At 36.3% G+C, this 20,428-nt stretch overlaps 2 protein-coding genes across 5 annotated transcripts in view; one reads left to right on the forward strand and one right to left on the reverse strand.

Annotated features, from left to right (window-relative positions):
- IRGM (immunity related GTPase M) overlaps window positions 1-10,498 on the forward strand; it is a 54,206-nt gene extending 43,708 nt beyond the window's left edge. For 2 of the 4 annotated variants that reach the window (XR_010156806.1, XM_063810180.1), the window contains one exon: window positions 2,301-2,953. Coding sequence is in view for 2 of the 4 variants with exons in the window: in XM_063810180.1 (XP_063666250.1) it covers window positions 2,301-2,346 (46 nt within the window). In the remaining 2 variants the exon portion in view is untranslated. Of the gene's footprint in view, window positions 1-2,300; window positions 2,954-10,341 lie in introns of those variants that run through there. The other 2 variants (XR_010156805.1, XM_063810179.1) reach the window with 1 other exon arrangement.
- Window positions 4,155-13,709, reverse strand: ZNF300 (zinc finger protein 300). The gene is made up of 6 exons (XM_054684704.2): window positions 13,623-13,709; window positions 13,085-13,139; window positions 12,897-12,938; window positions 8,184-8,310; window positions 7,814-7,940; window positions 4,155-6,725 (listed from the first exon to the last, which is right to left on the reverse strand). Exons 2-6 carry the CDS (start codon window positions 13,103-13,105, stop codon window positions 5,180-5,182), a joined length of 1,863 nt encoding a protein of 620 aa, XP_054540679.1. The 5' UTR covers window positions 13,106-13,139; window positions 13,623-13,709; the 3' UTR covers window positions 4,155-5,179.
- Between the last annotated feature and the right edge of the window lie 6,719 nt (window positions 13,710-20,428).

Raw genomic sequence — 20,428 nt, forward strand, 5'->3', positions numbered from 1 at the left:
GTAGTTTGTATCTTTCAAAGGATTTGTCCACTTCATCTGTTATCAAGTTTATTGGTATTAAGATGTTCATAATCTTCCCTTATTATTTTTTTGTATGTCTGTAAAGTCTGTAGTAATGTCACTTCTCTCATTTCTGATTTGAATAATTGTGTCCTCTTTTTTCCTGAGTCTGACCTATCTATCTTCTCAAACAGTCAGCTTTTGATGTATTTTCTTTTTTTCTATTTAATTTATGCTTTGAACCGATCATTCTGCTGTTTATAATGCATTTCATTTTTTCCTGCTCCTATCTTCTTAAGGTAGAAACTGATTCATTGTTTGAGACTTTTCTTCTTTTCTAATGCATTCCTTTAGCACTTTAAATTTCTCTTTAAGAACTACTTTACGGACATTTCACAAATGTTGATATAGTTGTGTTTTTATTTTCATTAAGTTCAAAATGCTTCATTTGCTTTTTGATTCATTCTTTGACTAATGGGTTATTTAGAAGTGTGTTATTACTTTCCATATATTTGGTATTTTCCACATATTTTCATGTTATTTATTTCTAATGTAATTGATTTCTAATGAATTAAATTAGAATCACATGAGAATGAGTCACCTTACCTTTTAAATTTATTGCTCTGTCTTGGTAAATGCTTCACATGGACTTAAAAATGTGTATTGTACCATTTTGGGGTGGGATGTTCTACAAATGTCAACTAGGTCAAATTGGTTGATTTTGCTGTTCAAGTCTACCTACTATAACCTTACTAATTATCTTCTCATTCTCTCAATTAGTGAGAATGTATTGAAATTTCTAACTGTAATTGTGGATTTGTCTATTTTTCCTTTGAAGTTTTATCAGTTATTGCTTCATGTATGGTGAAGCTCTGCTATTAAGTGCATAAGTGTTTAGGATTATGTTCTCATGATAAACTGATTCCTTTATCACTATGAACTGGTCTTTTAAAAATCTCTTAGTTAGTATTTATCCTGAAATATATTTTATCTGATATTAACATAGGCCTTCCAGATTTCTTTTGTGTTATCATAGTATATCTTTTTTCCATTCTTTTACTTTGAATCCATTTATGTCTTTACATTTAAAGTGTATTTCTTGTAGGCAGCATATAGTCTCTGCGTTTTTATCTAATATGACAATCTCTTCCCCTAATTGGTGTCTTTGGATCATTTATGTTTAATCTGAGTATATCATTAGATTAAGACTATCATTTTGTTTTCTATTTGTTCTGTTTTTTGTTCTTTTTCTACCTTGTTTTGGATTATTTGTTATGATTACTTCTCTTCTTTTTGGATTTAAGCTATAACTCTGTTTTGTTATTTTAGTGGTTTAGCATTTGTACTACACATTTTTAGCTTTTCCCAATCTACTGCCAAGTTATATTGTGCCACTTCATGTATAGTAAAAGAGACAATATGAACATGACCATGTTTTGCCAGTAGATGACCATGTAGCCATTCCAATGACAGGCACTGATTTTGGCCTATCTCTGGCAGCTGTAATTGTGTATGGTATGGCACTTTTCAGGCAGCCACATCCATGAACACGCTGAGATTTTCCGTAGATGTGGAATTTCAAAGCAGTGTTAGACATTAAATCAAGCTTCCTGATGGTCTTCTCAACAACAAAATCCAGGGCCAGGATCTTTTAATTTTTTGGCAAACTAGCAAAAAAAGAGTATCATCAACCAGAACACAACTCCCAAGGGACTAAATTTCTATACTTTCCAATCCTACAGGGTCAAAGCTTAGGGCATTCACTGAATATTTAGCATCAATCACATCCCCAATGTTCTGCAGATAAGAATCCTCTTAACTCATTTAAAGATCCAACATGATTATCATAGGTCTGTATTCCCAATAAACTATCTCACTGTCAGGATGTATAAGTCATTTTTGAACACTAAAACATAAGGATTAAGATTAAATTTTTTATTAAATGGTGACTTTAAGTGTTTTTATGGAGTTTTTTTTTTCAATATTGAAGTTTGGCTAAATAATAGGAGCATCTGCATGCAAGCATCATGTATCATGAACCAATTCAGAAAACGGTGTGGAAGATAACTGTGTTAATTACAGAAGGGAAAGGGAGGCAGGAGAGGCAGCATAACATAATTGTTAAGTGTGTAGACTCTAGAATCAGAATATCTGAGTTTTAATTAATCTCTCCAAATTATTTAGATATTTTGCAAAACCTGCTTATTAGGTCTAGTAAATATTTTGTGCAGTTTTGAGATCTTCTACATAGAAGGATATGTTGTCTACAAATAACAACACTTTTATTTCTTCCTTTCCAGGTTGCAAGCCCACTCCCTACTTTGCTTTTCTTATTGCACTGGCTAAATTCACCAGTGTAATGTTAACTAGAAAGAGTCAAGTAAATATTCTTGCCTTTTTCCAGCCATTAAATATGGTGTTTCCTGTAGGTTTTTTATCTATGCCCTTTAACTATTTGAGGAGGCTGCCCTTTATTCCCAGTTTACTTAAAGGTTTATTATTTTTTCAATCTACAATACATTTTTTTGAGACAGGGTCTCATTCTGTCACCCAGGCTGGAGTGCAGTGGTGCAATCACTGCAGCCTTGAGCTCCTGGGGTCAAGGTGTCCTCCCACCTTGTCCTCTTAAAGTATGGGGATTACAGACGTGAGCCACAATTTTCTTGTTTTGTTGTTCCTATTTTGTGTGTTTTCCTATTTCTTCATCTTCTTTTATTTTTATCATGTCCTTTTTATTTTTTGGAGTTAGATCACAGCGTTTTTTTATTCTAACCTATTGAGACTGTTGCTTAGGTATTTTCAGGCTTTCTTTTTGCCTGATCTATACTTACTGCTATACATTGTCCTCTATTATAGGTTTAGGCAGAGTAAATTTTGTGAATGGTATGCAGTAAATTTGTTTTTTCTTTGTTTTACCCATTTGGATAACTGAGCCAGAGGCATTACTGAAAAGGTGAGTTTCCTCCCATTGTTCTAGAATGCCAACTTTGTCATAATTCAAGTGTCTACAGGTAATTATCAGTTTTCAGATTCTCTTTTACCATTGATCTACATGATTACTTGTGTAACACCACATTGCCTTAATTACCACTGTTTTATAAGAAGTCTAATAAGTTATCCAAATTTGTTCCTCAAAAGTGTCTTAGCTACTCTTGCCTTGGGGCATTTCTGTATATCATTTTAGAACCAAATTATAAGATTTTTATAAAAAAGGTTGTTGAGGTGTTGATATAAGGTTCATTGACTACTGTGAAAAACTGATGTAATTTTGTTGAGGAGTGAAGAATATGACTAATCACACGTATTAGATACACTGTCAGGGCAACCATAGGATGCACAGATTAAAAAATATATAAAGAACAGACCATCAGAGTAAGCCTGATAAAAAGAATTATGCAAAACAAGACATCAGAGTAAGCTCAATGTAACTATTGATGAAAACTAGGTATCTGCCATTTGCCAACAGAGGGGAAGCTTAGTTCCACACAACTGTAGCTTCAGTTCCATATAAATAGAACTAAAAATCCACTAGTTTTATAGCCATGTGCTAGCTACCCAAATGCTACATAGTATTTTTATTTCTGTTATTCAACAATAAAATTAGCAGATCCATTTTATGAATGGGTTTGCTCTTTTGGATTTCTCTTTTCCCACCCCAACAATATATAAATCACCTGGGATGTGGGGGGAATGATATCTTTAACATTGAGTTCCCACATCCCTGTCCAGTGAATGGCATCTTTAATTCTCAGTTCCCACATCCCTGTCCAGTGTGCCCTCTACTCTACAGTTGTTCTCAACTAGAGGAGCCCCATGTTTTCACAACAGACAGTTTAGCCAAGCAGGAAGGGGATCAAGTGGATAGGAAATCAAGCAGGAAATATGTGCAGATGCTGTGTTTATCACACAGGTATTCTCATCCTTGCCAAGTATGCTCTCCTGCAGGTCACTTCCAGCAAGGGTGCTCATCTAAAAATGCTTATGGGGGAATGGATGGAATGAGATAGTAGGTGTTATCTTAGAGGCCTCCAGTTCTCAAGGCTATACAGGCATTACTTCTCACCCCAAGAGTTTTCCCCTGTAAGTTTTCAGGGCAAACAGTTGGGGCTTCAGGGAAAGGATCACAAAGAAGTGAAGAGACATTAGGCAGGGTCTTTATGTGCAATCACCACGGTTTATGTAAGTATATGAAAATAAATCCAAGTATTAAAAAACACAACCTTAACATAGCAAAAATAAGGCCACCAGGATCAGAAGACAGTAAAATGAGCCACTTATAGGGATAGGCAATCAAAAGCAGAGTGTCCAGAGGGAAAAGCAAGCTCAGACGTGGTTTTTACACATTAGTCTTAACATCTAATGCTTCAAGATAGAGAGTAAAGATTTAAAAAGTACTAATATTAACTGAAAATGAGCTCTGCATTGTATTTGTACTTACTGATAAAAAATACTCAGCTAGGAGAAGTATGTTTGCCTAAAGTCACACAATCTGTGAGGCACTGAGCCAGGATTAAACCCAAGACCATCTGGCCTCAGTGCCAATGTTTTTCAGCTCCAAGTTCCCAGTCAGGAAGAGTAAAAGGGAGACCTGCTCAAAATGCATCAATCTCAAGGTCCTTCCAGAGATGCAGGTCAACTTAAATGCTTGAGATGGGAAAATGCATACAGATCAACTTTACTGAATCTGATCAACCTATCATTCCATTTTTTGTACAAGAACTTTACATGTAGCTTTAGGGGTCATGCTCAAGCCCCTTCTTAAAATAGTGTATAGGTTTTATTTTGTTGTTTACTTAAGCTTTCTTCCATGTCTTTTATAGAAAAATTACTTTATGGCCATAATTATGACAAGCTAATATTAGCAGTTTCACAATGGCTGATTATCATTTTGTAGTATAAGGAATATGCAACTTGACAATATTCTGTATGCTTAACTTGCTGTGCTGATCACTGAGTTCATAACTTTAAAAGCTTTACATGCCATATTAAAAATGTTCTTCATTTATATAACTATTTTCCATCATCTTTGCTGGAAAAGTTAGGCATCACCAAACTAGAAACAAATTCCCTTAAAAATTTTTATCTATTGGGATGTTGTCCCCAAGCTTATCAAATTAATTGGGTTTCTAGTAATTATTAAGGCTTGAGCTAATACTAAGGCTTTTCTGTGGCCAGTTCATTATGATTCTACCACTGTGTGAATTCTCTGGTGTACAGTTAGTTGTGACTTCTGGATGAAGGCCTTCCCACATATAGCACATTGATAGGGTCTTTCCCCAGTATGAATCCTCTGATGTAAAACAAGGTCTGACTTCTGAGAAAAGGCCTTTCCACATTCAGCACATATGTAAGGTTTCTCTCCTGTATGAATTCGCTGGTGTCCTGGAAGGTGGGACTTCTGAGAGAAGGCTTTCCCACATTCAGTACATATATAAGGTTTTTCTCCTGTGTGAATTCTCTGATGTCCAATGAGATGTGACTTCTGGCAGAAGGCTTTGCCACATTCACTACATTTATAGGGTTTTTCTCCAGTATGTGTTCTCTGATGTATGATGAGCTGTGACTTGCGGGAGAATGTCTTTCCACATTCAGTACATTCATAAGGTTTTTCCCCAGTATGAACTAACTGATGTGTAATGAGTTCTGTCTTCCTGCTGAAGGCTTCCTCACATTGAGCACATTTGTAGGGTTTCTCACCAGTGTGAATTCTTTTATGTATAATGAGGTGGGACTTCTCACAGAAGGCTTTCCCACATTCGGTACACTCATACGGCTTCTCTCCAGTATGAGCTCTGTGGTGTATAATCAGCTGTGACTTCTGGGAAAAGGCCTTCCCACACTCTCTACATTCATAGGGTTTTTCCCCAGTATGTATTCTCTGATGTATAATGAGGGGTGATTTCTGGGAGAAGGCTTTCCCGCATTCACTACATTCATAGGGTTTTTCCCCAGTGTGAACTCTCTGATGTATAATAAGGGATGATTTCTGAGAGAAGGCTTTTCCACATTCAGAACAATCATAAGGTTTCTCCCCAGTATGAGTTCTCTGATGTACAACAAGATGAAACTTCTCACTGAAGGCTTTTCCGCATGCACCACAATCATATGGTTTCTTTCCAGTATGAATTCTTTGATGTACAATGAGTTGTGACTTCTTAGCAAAGGCTTTTCCACATGTAACACATACACAGCTTTTCTCTTTAGTTTCCACATTCTGATATTGAATAAGGGATTGTGTATTTCTAAAAACGTTTCCACACTGATTATCATCAAAAGGTATTACTCCATTGTGAATCTTCTCAAGATTAGAATTGGGCTCACTCTGGCTAGATGATTTTCCACCTCCAAAATTCTGATCAGGTTTTTTTCTTGAATTGCTCTTATAACAACTCGGTAGGTCAATATTTGGTTTTAAGTTCTTTTTAAAAGCATCATATTTATGGAATCTCTGTATTGATATATCTGTTTCTACGCACTCTTGAAATATTTTCCCCAATGGATTATATTTATGCCCTGATGCCTCAGTCACTGTTTTGCTGTTAACAAATGTGACCTGCCTGAAGAGTTTGTCTTGATTCTCTAGAAATCTCTGCAGCTGACCATCACCTTGACAGACTTTTAAAATGGAGCACAATGAACCATCCCTTGTGACTCCTTTCAGTATCTTATGATGGAAGGAAACTGTCCCCAAAATACATGACTGGGAGTTGTGAAGGTTACTCTTCCTGTCTAAAAGAAGAAAAGATACAATTTAAGAGTCATCACAAGAGTCAATTAAGAGGGTAAAGAAGTAGAACAAATGGATGATCCAACATAGTAGATGAACTCACAAAAAAAGGATGGAAACAGGTCATCTCAGAAGACAGTACAGCATATAGTGTTATCAGGTGAATAGACAGACAAGAATGTTAAACAGAAATATTCATGTAAAAACTAAACTTAAAAGAGATGAAAAAGTGGGGTCTCATCACTAATTTTTGATTATTCTTCTAGAATATTTCACTTCTGCTTTCTGAATAGAAACCCCTTTTCACCTTTTAATTTCATTTATATTATAAATCATGTGCTACACATTCTTATTATCCTACCATCACTCTAAAAAACAAGGTATCTTCTGTATGCAAAATACTTTAACTCTCCTCCATCTATTTTCCTAACAACACAAATAATAGAAAAATCCAATATCCTGCTACAGATTCAGTATCAGAGTCAAACTGAGAATACAGACGTAAATTCCACTACTCCCAATAAACTACTTTCTATACATGTCAAGTAAAACTAGTAAAGTTCTCCCAGAAAAGCTGTATCTTCCTGACCCTAAGGTTTTGTTCATATACTCTCTCTCCAACACTGCTTGCCTTCACCCTCCTCCTTCAGCCTCATCAGCATTTATGTCATTCAGAGCAGTTACAGTTGCATGCTCTGAAAAATGTTTCTCAAATACGCTCACATCTCTTTAGACTCTTAATTTTCTCTGAACTTCTAAAACAGTAACTGTATTTGACATTTAATTTAATACAGTCATTTATCTGGGAATATTGCCTTTTAAAGCACAGCTTGTGTTCTTGAAAGGAATTTGCCTTCTATTGCCTTTAAAACCCTTTCAGGAAAGACAACAAATATAAACATATATATATATACACACATGAGACAGGATCAACAACAAATAGAACTCCTCTGAAAGGCTTCACAATTACTTGTTGAGTGACTACTAAATTCTCAGCATAGAAGCAAAGAATAGGAGATTTTGATAAGGATAGAAACATAAACCTCAGGCACCAATCAACTAAAAAAACATAAATTGATATTTCACTTCCCTTGTCTCCCATCTGCCTGATATTCATCTGGATAGATCCAATTTGATATGTCTCCCTTTATGATCCATGGCTCTTCTCCTTGTTCCAACTTGGAGATGACATCTGGTTTGGAAACTGGATACCCTATTAAACAGAAATCACAGAGAATTGAGATTGACTGCACTGAAGGAAAAAGAGAAGGTGCAGTTTCAGATGGTCTACAATAAAGCTGTCCAGTTAGCCCTCAACAAAGGCATAACCTCCATTTGCAAAGGTATGAAGGTCATAAAAGTCATGACATATGTCAGGAACAATCTAATCACAGCAACTAGTAAGGAAAGGCACTTGATTGGACAACTCTGAGTTATTCAGGGAAGCCATCCTTACCCATTGAGACCAGGTGGCTGTAGTTCTCCAGCATCACATCCCTGTACAGGGTCCTCTGAGAAGGGTCAAGTTGCTGCCACTCCTCCTGAGTGAAATCCACAGCCACATCCTTGAATGATACTAACCCCTGTAATAGTAAATTCCTGTTCAATCTGAAATGATCATTCTCATAATTTCTGCTATAATGTGCACAACTACACCCACACCTAGTTTTGTATAATAGTTTTTGGGAAAAACAAAATAAAATCCTGTTTTTAGCAAGCAGAGCCAGGCATATGAGGAGAAAAAAAGAGGTAAACCATAAAATGCCTACCTAATACATATAGTAATTTCATACATTTTAAAGGCAGCACCCAAATAACTGGGAGGAAGATGGATTATTGGATGAATCGTTTTGAAACAATGAATAGTAAAGAGGAAAAGAATAATGTTGAAGAAATATTATGGGTTGAGTTGTATCTCCTGAATATTTATATGTTGAAGTCCTAACCCCCAGTACCTCAAAATGTGATATGACTTGGAAACAGGGTCATTGCAGATATACCTAGCCATATGAGGTATTTAGGGTGAAACTGAATCCAATATGATCTGTGTCCTTATCCAAAGGGGGAAATTTGAACACAAAGACATGCATAGAGGGAAGATAATGCAAAGAGAAAAAAGAAGATGATAGTTATAAAGAAGCCAAGGAGAGAGGCATGAAACAAATACATCCCTCACAGTCCTGAAGAACAACCTTGATTTTGGACTTCTAGCCTCCAGAACTATGAGACTAAATTTCTATTGTTTAAGCCACCCAGTTTGTGGTACTTTGTCATAGCAATCCTAGCAAACCAATATACTACATAATACCTGGGAAAAAGAATAAATTCTGATGGAATAAAAATTTAAAATCTAAAAAGTACTAAAGGCCATAAAAGTAACAAAATAAGACACAGGAGAATTTTAATTAATGATTATAGAGCAGAAATGCCCTTTGTAAGTACATTTTTTTTAAAAAAAGAAAAGCTACATTTAGAGAATCATAGAATGTCAGAGCTCTAGAAGATCATTAATATAATCCCTTTATTTCATAGGAAAATGATCTTAGCTTCCCCCAAATTTAATAGCTTTCTTATATACATACAATAGTTAGTAATAGAATGAATATACCAATTACAGTAGCAACAAAAAATAAGGAATCCCAAATGATAAACTCAACAAAAATGTGCAGAAAACATTAATGAAGAAACCACAACAAATTAGTGACATAACATCAAAAATGAATTTGGGTAAGAGTAGAGTTACAAAATGTTTCTGGAGGGAACACTGACTATTTTAATTATGTCACCATTATCCTCACAATAGTTGTTAACTAATAGCAGAAACTAATCTAATAGTGATCTGTATTATTTTAAATAAATTGTTCAGACTTTTCCCCCAAATATTCCACAATTACCAAACACCACTTTCAGAATGAAAATGATTATTTCACATGTCAACATTGCCTGCTTAAAAGCCTCCTTTTTCTTCTTTGCTAACACAGTCTCATCTCAGTCATCTCAAATCTCAAGCTTTCTCTCATCCCACACCAATTCCATATTCACTCTGTCAAGCTGCCAAACACTTAGTTGTCCATAACAATCCTGTTAATTTTCCTATTGTACATATAAGAAAACTGAGGATTACAGTGGTTAAGTAAATACTTGCCAAAGATTACATACTAAATATATGATTGATGAACTCTCATATCTGCAAGATTTATTCTCAATAGTCTAGGTTCTTGACTACTGCAGTCCAAACTGCCTCCCTGATACTGTAAACATCATGATCTTTTATATTTTATCACTTCAATACCAACCTTAGTCGACCTTTCCATGAAGCACTCTCCATTTTAGTTTCAAAATTCTCAGCCTTCCTAAAATCACTCTGCCCTTTCTACTTTTACAAATGCTACTTCCTGTCCTCAGCCTACTTCCCTCATGAGCCAAAGTTCAATAATCATTTAAGCCTATTACCTACTTCCTTAGAAATCTGGTTGTTCCCCCCTCTCTGCTATAACAGTACCTGCTCCCATGTCTGCTACAGAACTTTTATGTGTTAATGTTAGTTTCTACATCTCTTTACATCTCTGCCGATGTGTTAATGTTGGTTTCTCCATCTCTTTTTTTCTCTGCAGTCCTTCCAGAAGAAAACTATACGTAAATCTGCTCAGGATATTCAACAGCTAGCCAGTGCATATGACATATACTGGGTACTTAAGAAACATTTGTTAAAAAGAAATGAATAATGATTATAAAGAAAAAAATAAATTAAAACTCATGTTTAGTTAAAAACTGTTTTGTGTATTAGTCTACATTTGTTTTATCTGAAGAAAAGTAACATAAGAAAGATAATAAATGTGGAATACAGAGGAAATCCATTCTGAGAGGTAAATTCATAGATGTTATCATTCTAACATTCTGATTTTGCTTTATTAATGATACCCAAATGCTTCAATATAATAAGTAGGTATAAATTTCTTAATTTTGAGAAAAATATAGTACATAATCAGTGGAAAATTATACTTTTATCAACTACAAACAATTTCTACAGCTCGGGTCCCTGGGGAAATGGAAGTGCTATTAAGTGATGGAAGAAATGAAAGGGAAGTAGGTGTTAAAGGCTGAAAAGGAGGATATGTGTAAAAACGACTTCACTTCTGGATGGTAGGGAACTAATATATAGCCCTCTTCCTGAAGGAAGAAGCATTTAATCAACTAATTAGCCACAGCAGTTGGATTTACTGGGCTAAGTAAAAAATCCATTCTCCCTCAAAGCAGTGCTGTGTAACAGAAATATAAAGCTAACCAGATAGGTAAGTTTACATTTTCTAGGAACCACATTCAAAAAATTATTTTCAATAATATACATTTATTCCCATATATTACTCAAGATATCGTTTCAACATGGAATCCTTAAAAACTACTAGTGAGTTTTTTGGAAATATAACTTTGAAATCTGGTATGTACTTAACATATCTCAATTCAGACTAGCCAATTTCAAGTGTTCAGTAACCACATTTGGCTGATGGCTACTATATTAGACAGCGCGGCTCTAAAACAAAGCTACTGAAATCCAAAAACAAAAACAACAATGAAAAAATCTTTTTGCAATAGAACTCTAAACTCTACTGTAAAATATACACAAGGACTCCTAATGTAAAAGCTGATTTCAAGATTTGACAATGATAATCATAATGATGATGTAATAACAGCTGACACTTAAATATATCAGTACAAACCATGCCCCAGTTATGGTTTTAAGCATGTTTTTTACTCAATTCTCACAACAACCCTATGAGGATTATAATCTCTATCTGTAAGATGAAGAAACAATCCCAGGCAACCAGGCCACAAGGAAATATTATGCATCTGATAAAATAGTAAAGGAGAATTCTATGTACTGATATGGAAAAAGATATTCTAAGTGTATACAAAAGACCTTTATATTGGACAGTAAGTTAAAAATCAGGTTGCAGAACAAAATATTTACTATAACATTCTTTTTCCAAAAGAAAAGCGCAAGAAAATAAGAGACATTCTCACACATTTGTGCTTCTACATATAAACTGTTAATCACAGTTATATTCATATCAAAAAAGGTTTGGAAGGTTAGAAGCAATGGTTAACACTGATTATCCTGGGAGAAGGTGAGTTTAAGTTAAAAGGTCTCTCTGTTTTAAATTTTTATCTTTTATATAATTTTAAATGTTTATATGCCAATGCTGGCAGAAAGAAAAAATAATACAAACTTTTAAAAATGGGAGAGCAAAGAAGGAACAGCCTTGAACTTGACACTAATCCTACAAATTCTGAAAGCACAGCAAAAGATATGGAGCATCAGGGACCTTTGCCCTCCAAAGATTTGCCAGATAAATATCATTTAAGAACGGCTTTTTTGAGAGAAATACATAGTTTAGAAAAACATTCAAAATGTGCCTATCTTACATTAATGAATTTACCTGTGGATAAAGCTGGACAATAGGAAGCATCTGTAATCAATTTGTTCCTTGAAAGCAGGGGTCAACAAACTTTTTCAGTAAAGTTTACATTTTTAGCATTGCAGGCCATACGGTTTCTGTTGTAACTACTCAACTCTGCCATTGTAGCTAGAAAAAAGCTATAGACAACATGTAAACAAACAGCATGGCTGTGCTCCATAAAACTTTCTTTATAAAAACAGTTGGAGAATGGGATTTGGCCCATGGCAATAATTTGCCAACCCCCACTCAAGAATAAGGTTCAAGGAGTTTGGCTAGACATTATGATACATCCCCTCTAAAAAAGATCGTTTTAAGACACCACTACAAGAAACCTACTGTGGCATTTAGCAAAGGAGTGTTGGTGAGAACACTGTGCACTCCACCTCCTAGAGTAAAAGCCAAAAAGGAATTTATTTTTAGTCTTATATGGCAAGAAACATTTTCTTACCATGGGAAATTTATCTTTCTCTTTAGGGAAATGCAAATCATGTAACTCATGATGTCTGCAAGTAAGATCAGAACAATTAGTACATTAATTTATAAAAATGGTTGCCAGCCAGGTTTTTTACATATTACCTAGAAACTCTTTCGAGGTCTTGATCTTTGTTGTTACCACCTTTTCCTTCATCCAGATTTTAAACTTTACTTTCCATTTGATTGTATGAAAAACCAAAGAAGAATTTTTTTTTTTTTTTTAAAAAGCAACTCACCTGGGACTTCATCATTTTTTGCTCTTCCAAAAGGCCAGATGACTGAAAAAGCAAAACTGGTGATCAGAATGTTTTTCATAGCCCAAACCCAGACTGCAGCTTTCACATTCACCAATCTTGCAACAACTAACATCAGAAGTCAGGTAACTAATGGACTACCCTGTGGGATAAGGTTGTTTGAGCCTTACAGAAGTCTCAGCAGGCACCATGTGGAGGAGGGATCATTCTTTACTCCTCTTGTACCTATAATATGATCACATAGAAGTTGACCAACGTTTTATAATTGGATAGATGTGAAGATATGTTTCCAGTTGATTTACTAACAACTTACTGTTCCCCCTGGGAATCAGCAATTCTATTTATAGAAGATTTTCATGAGGCAATAATCATGGATAGCTATATAAGGATATAAGTGAAGATGGAGCTCCTTGGCAATAAGAATGGGAATGACCAAATGGAAAACTGAGGCATGTATTCCCTATTCCTAAAAAGAACCAGCAGCTGAATTCCAACAATTTTCCAAGAACTCTCTTATATTTTCCCCCAACTTACTTAGAAAACTCTTGCTAAATCAATGTGCATGAACTCAAAGGTTAATTTTAAGATGTTTTCTGTTTAAATTTTTATTGCTCTTTTTCAACAGCGCTATTGTCTGTTTACAAAAATGGTGATAGGTTGGAACCACTGAAAAAAAAAGAGTATACCACAATGCAGGAAGGTAAATACCTGGTAAATTTTCCTCAGTCCCAGGACAAGTCACGCAGACAGAGCTGAACTATTTCAGAGGACGTGGGGGCTCCCATGACAGACAGATTATTTTATATGGGGGTATCAAAACATCTGGAAGGAAACAAAAGAAACAATCATACTCATCTCTGGATATCCCGCAGATGCTCAATAAATGTCTCTTGAATAAAATATAAAATGATTTAAATAAACTTAGAAAGTGGAGAACTGAAATCAAACTTTTAATTATGATTTTATCAGTTTTGATTTGTTTGGTCTTGTTTTAAAATGACCATTTTTGATGGGGGTACCATCAGAAATGCTTAGTGGGCAATGGTAGACTAAGAAAAGATGTGAAAAGGGGTTGACCTTTAAGAACTCAAATAGTTGCCTATGACCTGTGGAAATTTAACGTTAAGTAAAGGCCTCCCCAGTAAAATGTGGCTGACCACCATGACACCGTGGCCCCATTACTGTCCCCATTTAAATCTCGGAATTCTCAGGCCTAGTAATCATATACCTTACTGAACTCCCCCATGTCCATCACATCACTGAACACATGGACGCCCCCATCATTTAGTCCATAGCCTCCCATCACTGATTCCTCAGAGTCCCCTAAATCACTGCACCCAGTTAAACCCACCAGTCAGTCCACCTGCACGCCATTCCTGACCTAATAGACACCCCCTCACCTCTCACTTCCCTGTTACTAATCACATCTCGGACTCCCACATAAATCCAACACTAATCCCACCTACTTCCCCCACCAGTGATTTCATAAACCTCCTACCACTGACCCTCACGGGCTCCTCTCCTCCCATTACCAATCCCACAGACTCACCCTTCACCGCACACATCCCGCCTCTGACTCCCAGCTCGATTATCAGGTCCCAAAACCACCATCACCGCTTAATGGGAACCGCTGTCACATCCCTATTGGCAAACTCTCCTGCTTCCTGTCCGCGAGCACCACACCGGGCTCCCGAGGCTGCGCCGTTCCGTACGGGGCGGTTTTGCCCGTTCCGCATCTTCAGAGGCTTTGTTCAGGAAGCAACATGGCTGCTCCCTGGAGTTGTTTCCGCATGGGGCCGCCATCTTGAGAGCCCGGTCGTCTTCGTACTAGCGGAGGATTCGCCCAGTGCTGAGCCCGAGAATGGGCTGTACCACAGCGGCAGCGAAGGGAGGGGAAGGCGACGGAAAGGAGGCCTGCGAAAGGAGCAGTAAGGAGCACACTTTTGCAGAAAGATTTTATAAGGGGGATTGAAGAGGAAGTTGGAGTGAACCTTCCTCTATTGGAAGCATGCTTCTGACGAAAGGGGAGGAATTTTAGATGGTACCATGGACGTGTTTGTGAATGGTACAGCCCCATGCCGGGAGATTCGATTGCTCAGAGGGGAAGCGTGGAATGGTGCGGTCCTCTCCAGGGAGATTTCACTGTGGGAGAGAGGGACAAAATCTGGGGGCGAGGAGGGCTGAACAATCATTGTGTACTGTAATTATGCCAATAACAACGGTAAGGAATCCTTATAAGGGAAATTGATATTGCAGTAATAAGTAATAAGAGGTCGACTGAAGGAAAAAGGGAAATTAAGAGCAGGGAAGAGGAGACTGAGGCACAAAGAGAGGGAAGTGAGAAGCAGAGAATCAGAGAGAAAATGGGGGAAATGGGGACAAAGGAGCCAGCCTAGAAAGGAGGAGAGACGGGAGACTGAAGAGAAAAAAATAGACATAGGAATAGAAGTGGGGATCTAAGGGGTAGAGCGTGGTAGACAGACAGATTGAGACAGAAAAGAGACTTGAAAATTGGAACAGACATAAGGGAGAGACTGAGAAGGTTAGATTTCAGAAACAACAACAACAACATGATTTTTTAAAAATGAACCAGCCAAAGAGAATACTAAAATTGTTATCTTAACCCTTAGACCTTACATCGAGCTTTAAAAAAGCAAAATGCATGTTCACAGACCAATGTTTCATTTGTATAAATGAATACAATTTTGAATCATAATTTTCACACGAGTCATGCTTTTTGATATGTTATGAAATAGGCAGCAATTTTACATTTAGCAATTTATTTCTCATGTCAAAACAAATGCAGACTTAGATAAGAAGACAATGTATTCAGAAAGAACACTGTTGCATTAGGAAGAATGCTCCAATCTCAAATCTGCAAGAATCACAATATCAACAAAATGACTTTTTTTTTTTTTTATAGGGAAGAGTAAGAAGGGTTAGCAGGAACTTTGTAGGGAGAAGGATATGAGATAGGGGTGTGCAGGTGGCAAAACCAGGGCATTTCTACAGAAATTGTTTCTGTTGTCATGGAATTCTGAGAATAAGCGGTTAAGGGGAGATGTTTTGAATCATAGTGCATTAGTGCAGTGTTTCAACTCAGGGGAAGCCAAAATGTAGGGGCCTGCGGGAAGGAGAGAAGTCTGACTAAAGGTTGGTCAAGACAAAGAGGATAAGAAATAGTTGGTTGTGAACACTTAACCTCTTCATCTCTATTTAGACTTCCACAGTTATATCAATATGTATTTCTTGACTTGAGCTTAAGACAGTGTAGACACTGAGTTTAGTGGTAAAGGTATATACTAATGATTAATTCAGATACCTCACCCTCAAGGAGTGATGCCAGTGGAAGTTGTAGAGTCAGGAAAAGGCCAGACTCTACTACTATTCCTATGCGGAGAGCCTTGTAGGAATTGTAAAAACTTTAGTTCTTCATCTTAAGAATTACGGAAAGCTGTCCTTATGTAGTACCTAATTTAAAAAGAAGATGTTGAAGGAACAGGAAGCCTCCCTCATAATGAAAGGAAGAAAATTAAAGCCATAGTACAATACCATTTCTCATCTATTTGCTTATAAAATATTATTCTAAGTTTGGCAACACTGTTAGGCCATGGGAAATATCATGTGTTACTGGTGGGACAGCAAACTTACAGCCCTCTTTAGAGGGGTTGGCAATATCTAGCAAAATTACATGTATTAGTTATCTATTGCTGTGTAACAAATTACCCAAAACTTAGCAACTTGAAATTATAAATATTTATTGTCGCATAGTTTCTGTGAGTCAAGAATGGGAACAGCTGGGCTGGGTGGTTCAGGTTTAGTCTCTCATGATGTTGCAATCAAGCCATAGGCCAGGGCTGCAATTATTTCAAGGCTCAATTGTAGGAGGATATGCTTCCAAACTCAATCAAATAGCTGTGGGCAAGCCTCAGAATATCAGTTTCCAAGCTTGCTCACATGGCTGCTTACGGGCCTCAGTTCCTCACTATGTGGGCCCTTCCTTAGGCTACCTTATTGTTTTCATGATATGGCAGGTGTCTTCCCTCTCTCTAAGGCTGCCTCATGATATGATAGCTGACTTCTGTACAGTCCAAGTGAGTCAAGGGGGAGAGAACACACACAAAACAGAAGCCACAGGCTTTTTATAACCTAAATTGGAAGTGGCATCTGATTACTTTTTCTGTATTCTGTTGGCTAGAAGTGAGGCACTCAGGCCAGCCGATAATCAAATGAATGGGAATTGAGCTCCACCTCTTAAGGAGGATTATCAAAGAATGTATGGACATATCTCTAAAACCACAGCACTACATAATTTTTACCCTATGATTCAGAAACCCCACTTGAAGAATATATCCCAAAGATACATTCTTCACTATAAAAAATAGCCAAAAGATTATTGCAAAACTGTTTTTAATACCAAAAGACAGCAGATAACACAAACATTTAAAACAGTACTATTTAGCCGTGAGAGGGGTTGGAGGAGAGAGAGAGGGAGGGAGAAATATCTTTCTGTACTAACATGAAGTGAATTTCAGGATATAATATTATGTATCCTGAAGTTATATTAAGGATATAATATGTTAAAAACATAAAGTGGAAAAATGAAAATATTTGCTATTACCATTTTTAACGTAAAAGTGAATGAATATGTATGTATTTATTATATATGTGCATAACATATATATAAAAAGTTGCAGTGAGAAACGAATGAAGTAACCCCTTTCCCCAGTCCTTTTTATTTACAAAAGTTATGTTCTATAAAGTCATCATAAACCCTGGATTAGCAAGTACTGAACCATTGCTTCCAGGGGAAAAATAAAATTATATATATATATAAAATATTATTTTGTAAAATGAAATCCCAGCTATTATATATATACATATACACACACACATATATATAAACACACATATATATAGATACATATCTATCTATCTATATATATAAATCCTAAAAACAACTTATCCTGGGCATATTTTATTTTACAAAAGAGAAAATGAGGTTTAGAAGTGTTATGAACCATTGCTTCCAGGGGAAAAATAAAATTATATATATATAAAATATTATTTTGTAAAATGAAATCTCAGCTATTTTATATATATATACACACACACACATATATAAACACATATATATATAGATACATATATATATATAAAATAATCCTAAAAACAGCTTATCCTGGGTAGATTTTATTTTATTTTACAAAAGAGAAAATGAGCTTTAGAAGTGTTAATTAAGCCTAATGTCACTCCATTAACAGCTGCAGCTTCTTCTACATTACTGTGCTGCCCCTTCTGTCTCCATCCTCTGGTCTTCTCTGTATGAGAGGTGAAACAAGAAGCCAGAGTATTGCCTTGTTCTAACTCAACTGAGAATGTGCACATGAGGTGACACATTTTTGCTACTCTGTGTGTGTCTGCAAATAATTGCAAAAGTGCTGTGAGTATTGATTTTGGGGTTATAAATGGATTTTAGCAAGTAGGTGAATTTGCAGATGCAGAATTTGTGAATAATGAAGATCAACTAAATATATACTTACCTTAAAAATTAAAAATGAATAATGGAAAAATAAATCATCAAATAAAACATTATCTATAAAGGGTGTTATTATCAATGAAAATGTGGCAAATAACCCCAAAATGTAGTGGCATAAAAATGCACATTTGTTGTCTCACAGTTTCTGTGGGTCAGGAAGATGACATAAATTATCTAGGTTCTCTGTTTAAGGTCTCTCACAAATCTATAATCAAGTTATCATCCAAGGATAGGGTTTCATCTGAAGGCTCAGTTGGAGAAAGATCCACTTCCAAGCTCAATTGTATGATTTTGGGAGGATTCAGTGCCTCAAGAATTATTGAACTGAGAGTATTCACTTCTTTGATAGCTGCTGGCTAGAAGCCACTCACAGTGCCTTGCCATGCAGAACTCTCTAACATGGAAACTTGCTGATTTAAGGAGGCAAGAGAAAGAGTCTATAAGGGAGATGGTAGTCACAGTCTTTTATAATCTAATCATGAGATGATATCCCCTCAATGTTGCCATATTCTATTGGTTAGAAGCTACTTACTTATATGGAAGTGATTACACAAGGTCATGAATACCAGGAGGTGGGGATCATTGGTGGTCATCTTAGACACTTCCTGAGAAGGAAATAAGACAGAGGGGACATAAATAGTACCCACTGTCCTTTGAATGTACCATGTCCTGTTTATTTTACTTGAGAACCACAAAAAATTTACATAATTGTAAAACAAGATAAATTTTAGAAAATAATTCCAAACTTCTGCTTCTGGCAAAGATGAAATAACAGGGAATGAATGCAGACGTGTATTGGTCCATTTTCACACTGCTGATAAAGACATACCCGAGACTTGGTAATTTATAAAGAAATTACCAAGAGTAAAGTTTAATAAAGAAAAAGAGGTTTAATTGACTCACAGTTCCACGTGGCTGAGGAGGCCTCACAATCATGGTGGTAGGTGAAAGGCACATCTTACATGATGGCAGACAAGAGAGAAGTGAGAGCCAAGCGAAAGGGGTTTCCCCTTATAAAACCATCAGATCTCATGAGACTTATTCACTACCACAAGAACAGTATGGGGGAAACCACCCCCATGATTCAATTTTCTCCCACTGGGTCCTTCCCACAACACATGGGAATTATGGGAGCTACAATTCAAGATGAGATTTGGGTGGAGACACAGCCAAACCATATCAACACTTATAACTGAAATGACTTTAAAAACAGACAACTATATGAAACAATAGTTTTAAGATATTAGACATCAGGCAGTAAAGGATGGTAATCCTTGAGAGATGAGAAACAAATGAAGTGACCCAGTTTACTTCCTTGAGAAAATTTCCAGGAGAAACACAAGAAGAGGAGCCCAGGCAGAAAACAGCAGACTCTCAGAGTTAAGCAGAAATAACTAAGAATCTGTGGAGACCAGGGCAAAGGACAAAAAAATTGAAAGATGCTCAGAGAGAGAACTCCAGATATTTGCAGAGTATTCAGCAGAGTATTGATTAGTGCATGTATGTAAAGAAACTACCAGAACCTGGGAAAAGAAATACCTGAAAGAATAAGAGAAAACAATTGGAGTTTATTTTTAAAGCCAAGATTCATGCCTGTTCCTGCCAGACAGAGTGGAAAACTTTACAATTCTTGAAGTACTGGGAAGAGTGTGCAGAATGATGTTGCCTCAGTAGTGGGGAATTATTAGCTCTAGATTAAAATCTTGCTCTCGTGCCACCTAATAAATCAGACCTGAAAGGATCAAAGCATTCCCAAGTAACTTAACAAAACTGCAGAACAATGGTTCAAAAATATATATTAGAACACAAAATTATCTAGCATTCAACAAAGTAAAATTTACTATATCTGGCATCAAATCAAGAATTATCAGGCATGTGTAGACTCAATGTTTTCCCCGTTAGATCAGGAACAAGGCAAGAGTATTCACTCTCATCACACATTTGACATAGTACTGGGAATTCTGCCCAATAAAAT

This window comes from Pan troglodytes, chromosome 4 (genome assembly GCF_028858775.2).
Source record: "Pan troglodytes isolate AG18354 chromosome 4, NHGRI_mPanTro3-v2.0_pri, whole genome shotgun sequence".
In the NCBI taxonomy this organism is placed as follows: domain Eukaryota; kingdom Metazoa; phylum Chordata; class Mammalia; order Primates; family Hominidae; genus Pan; species Pan troglodytes.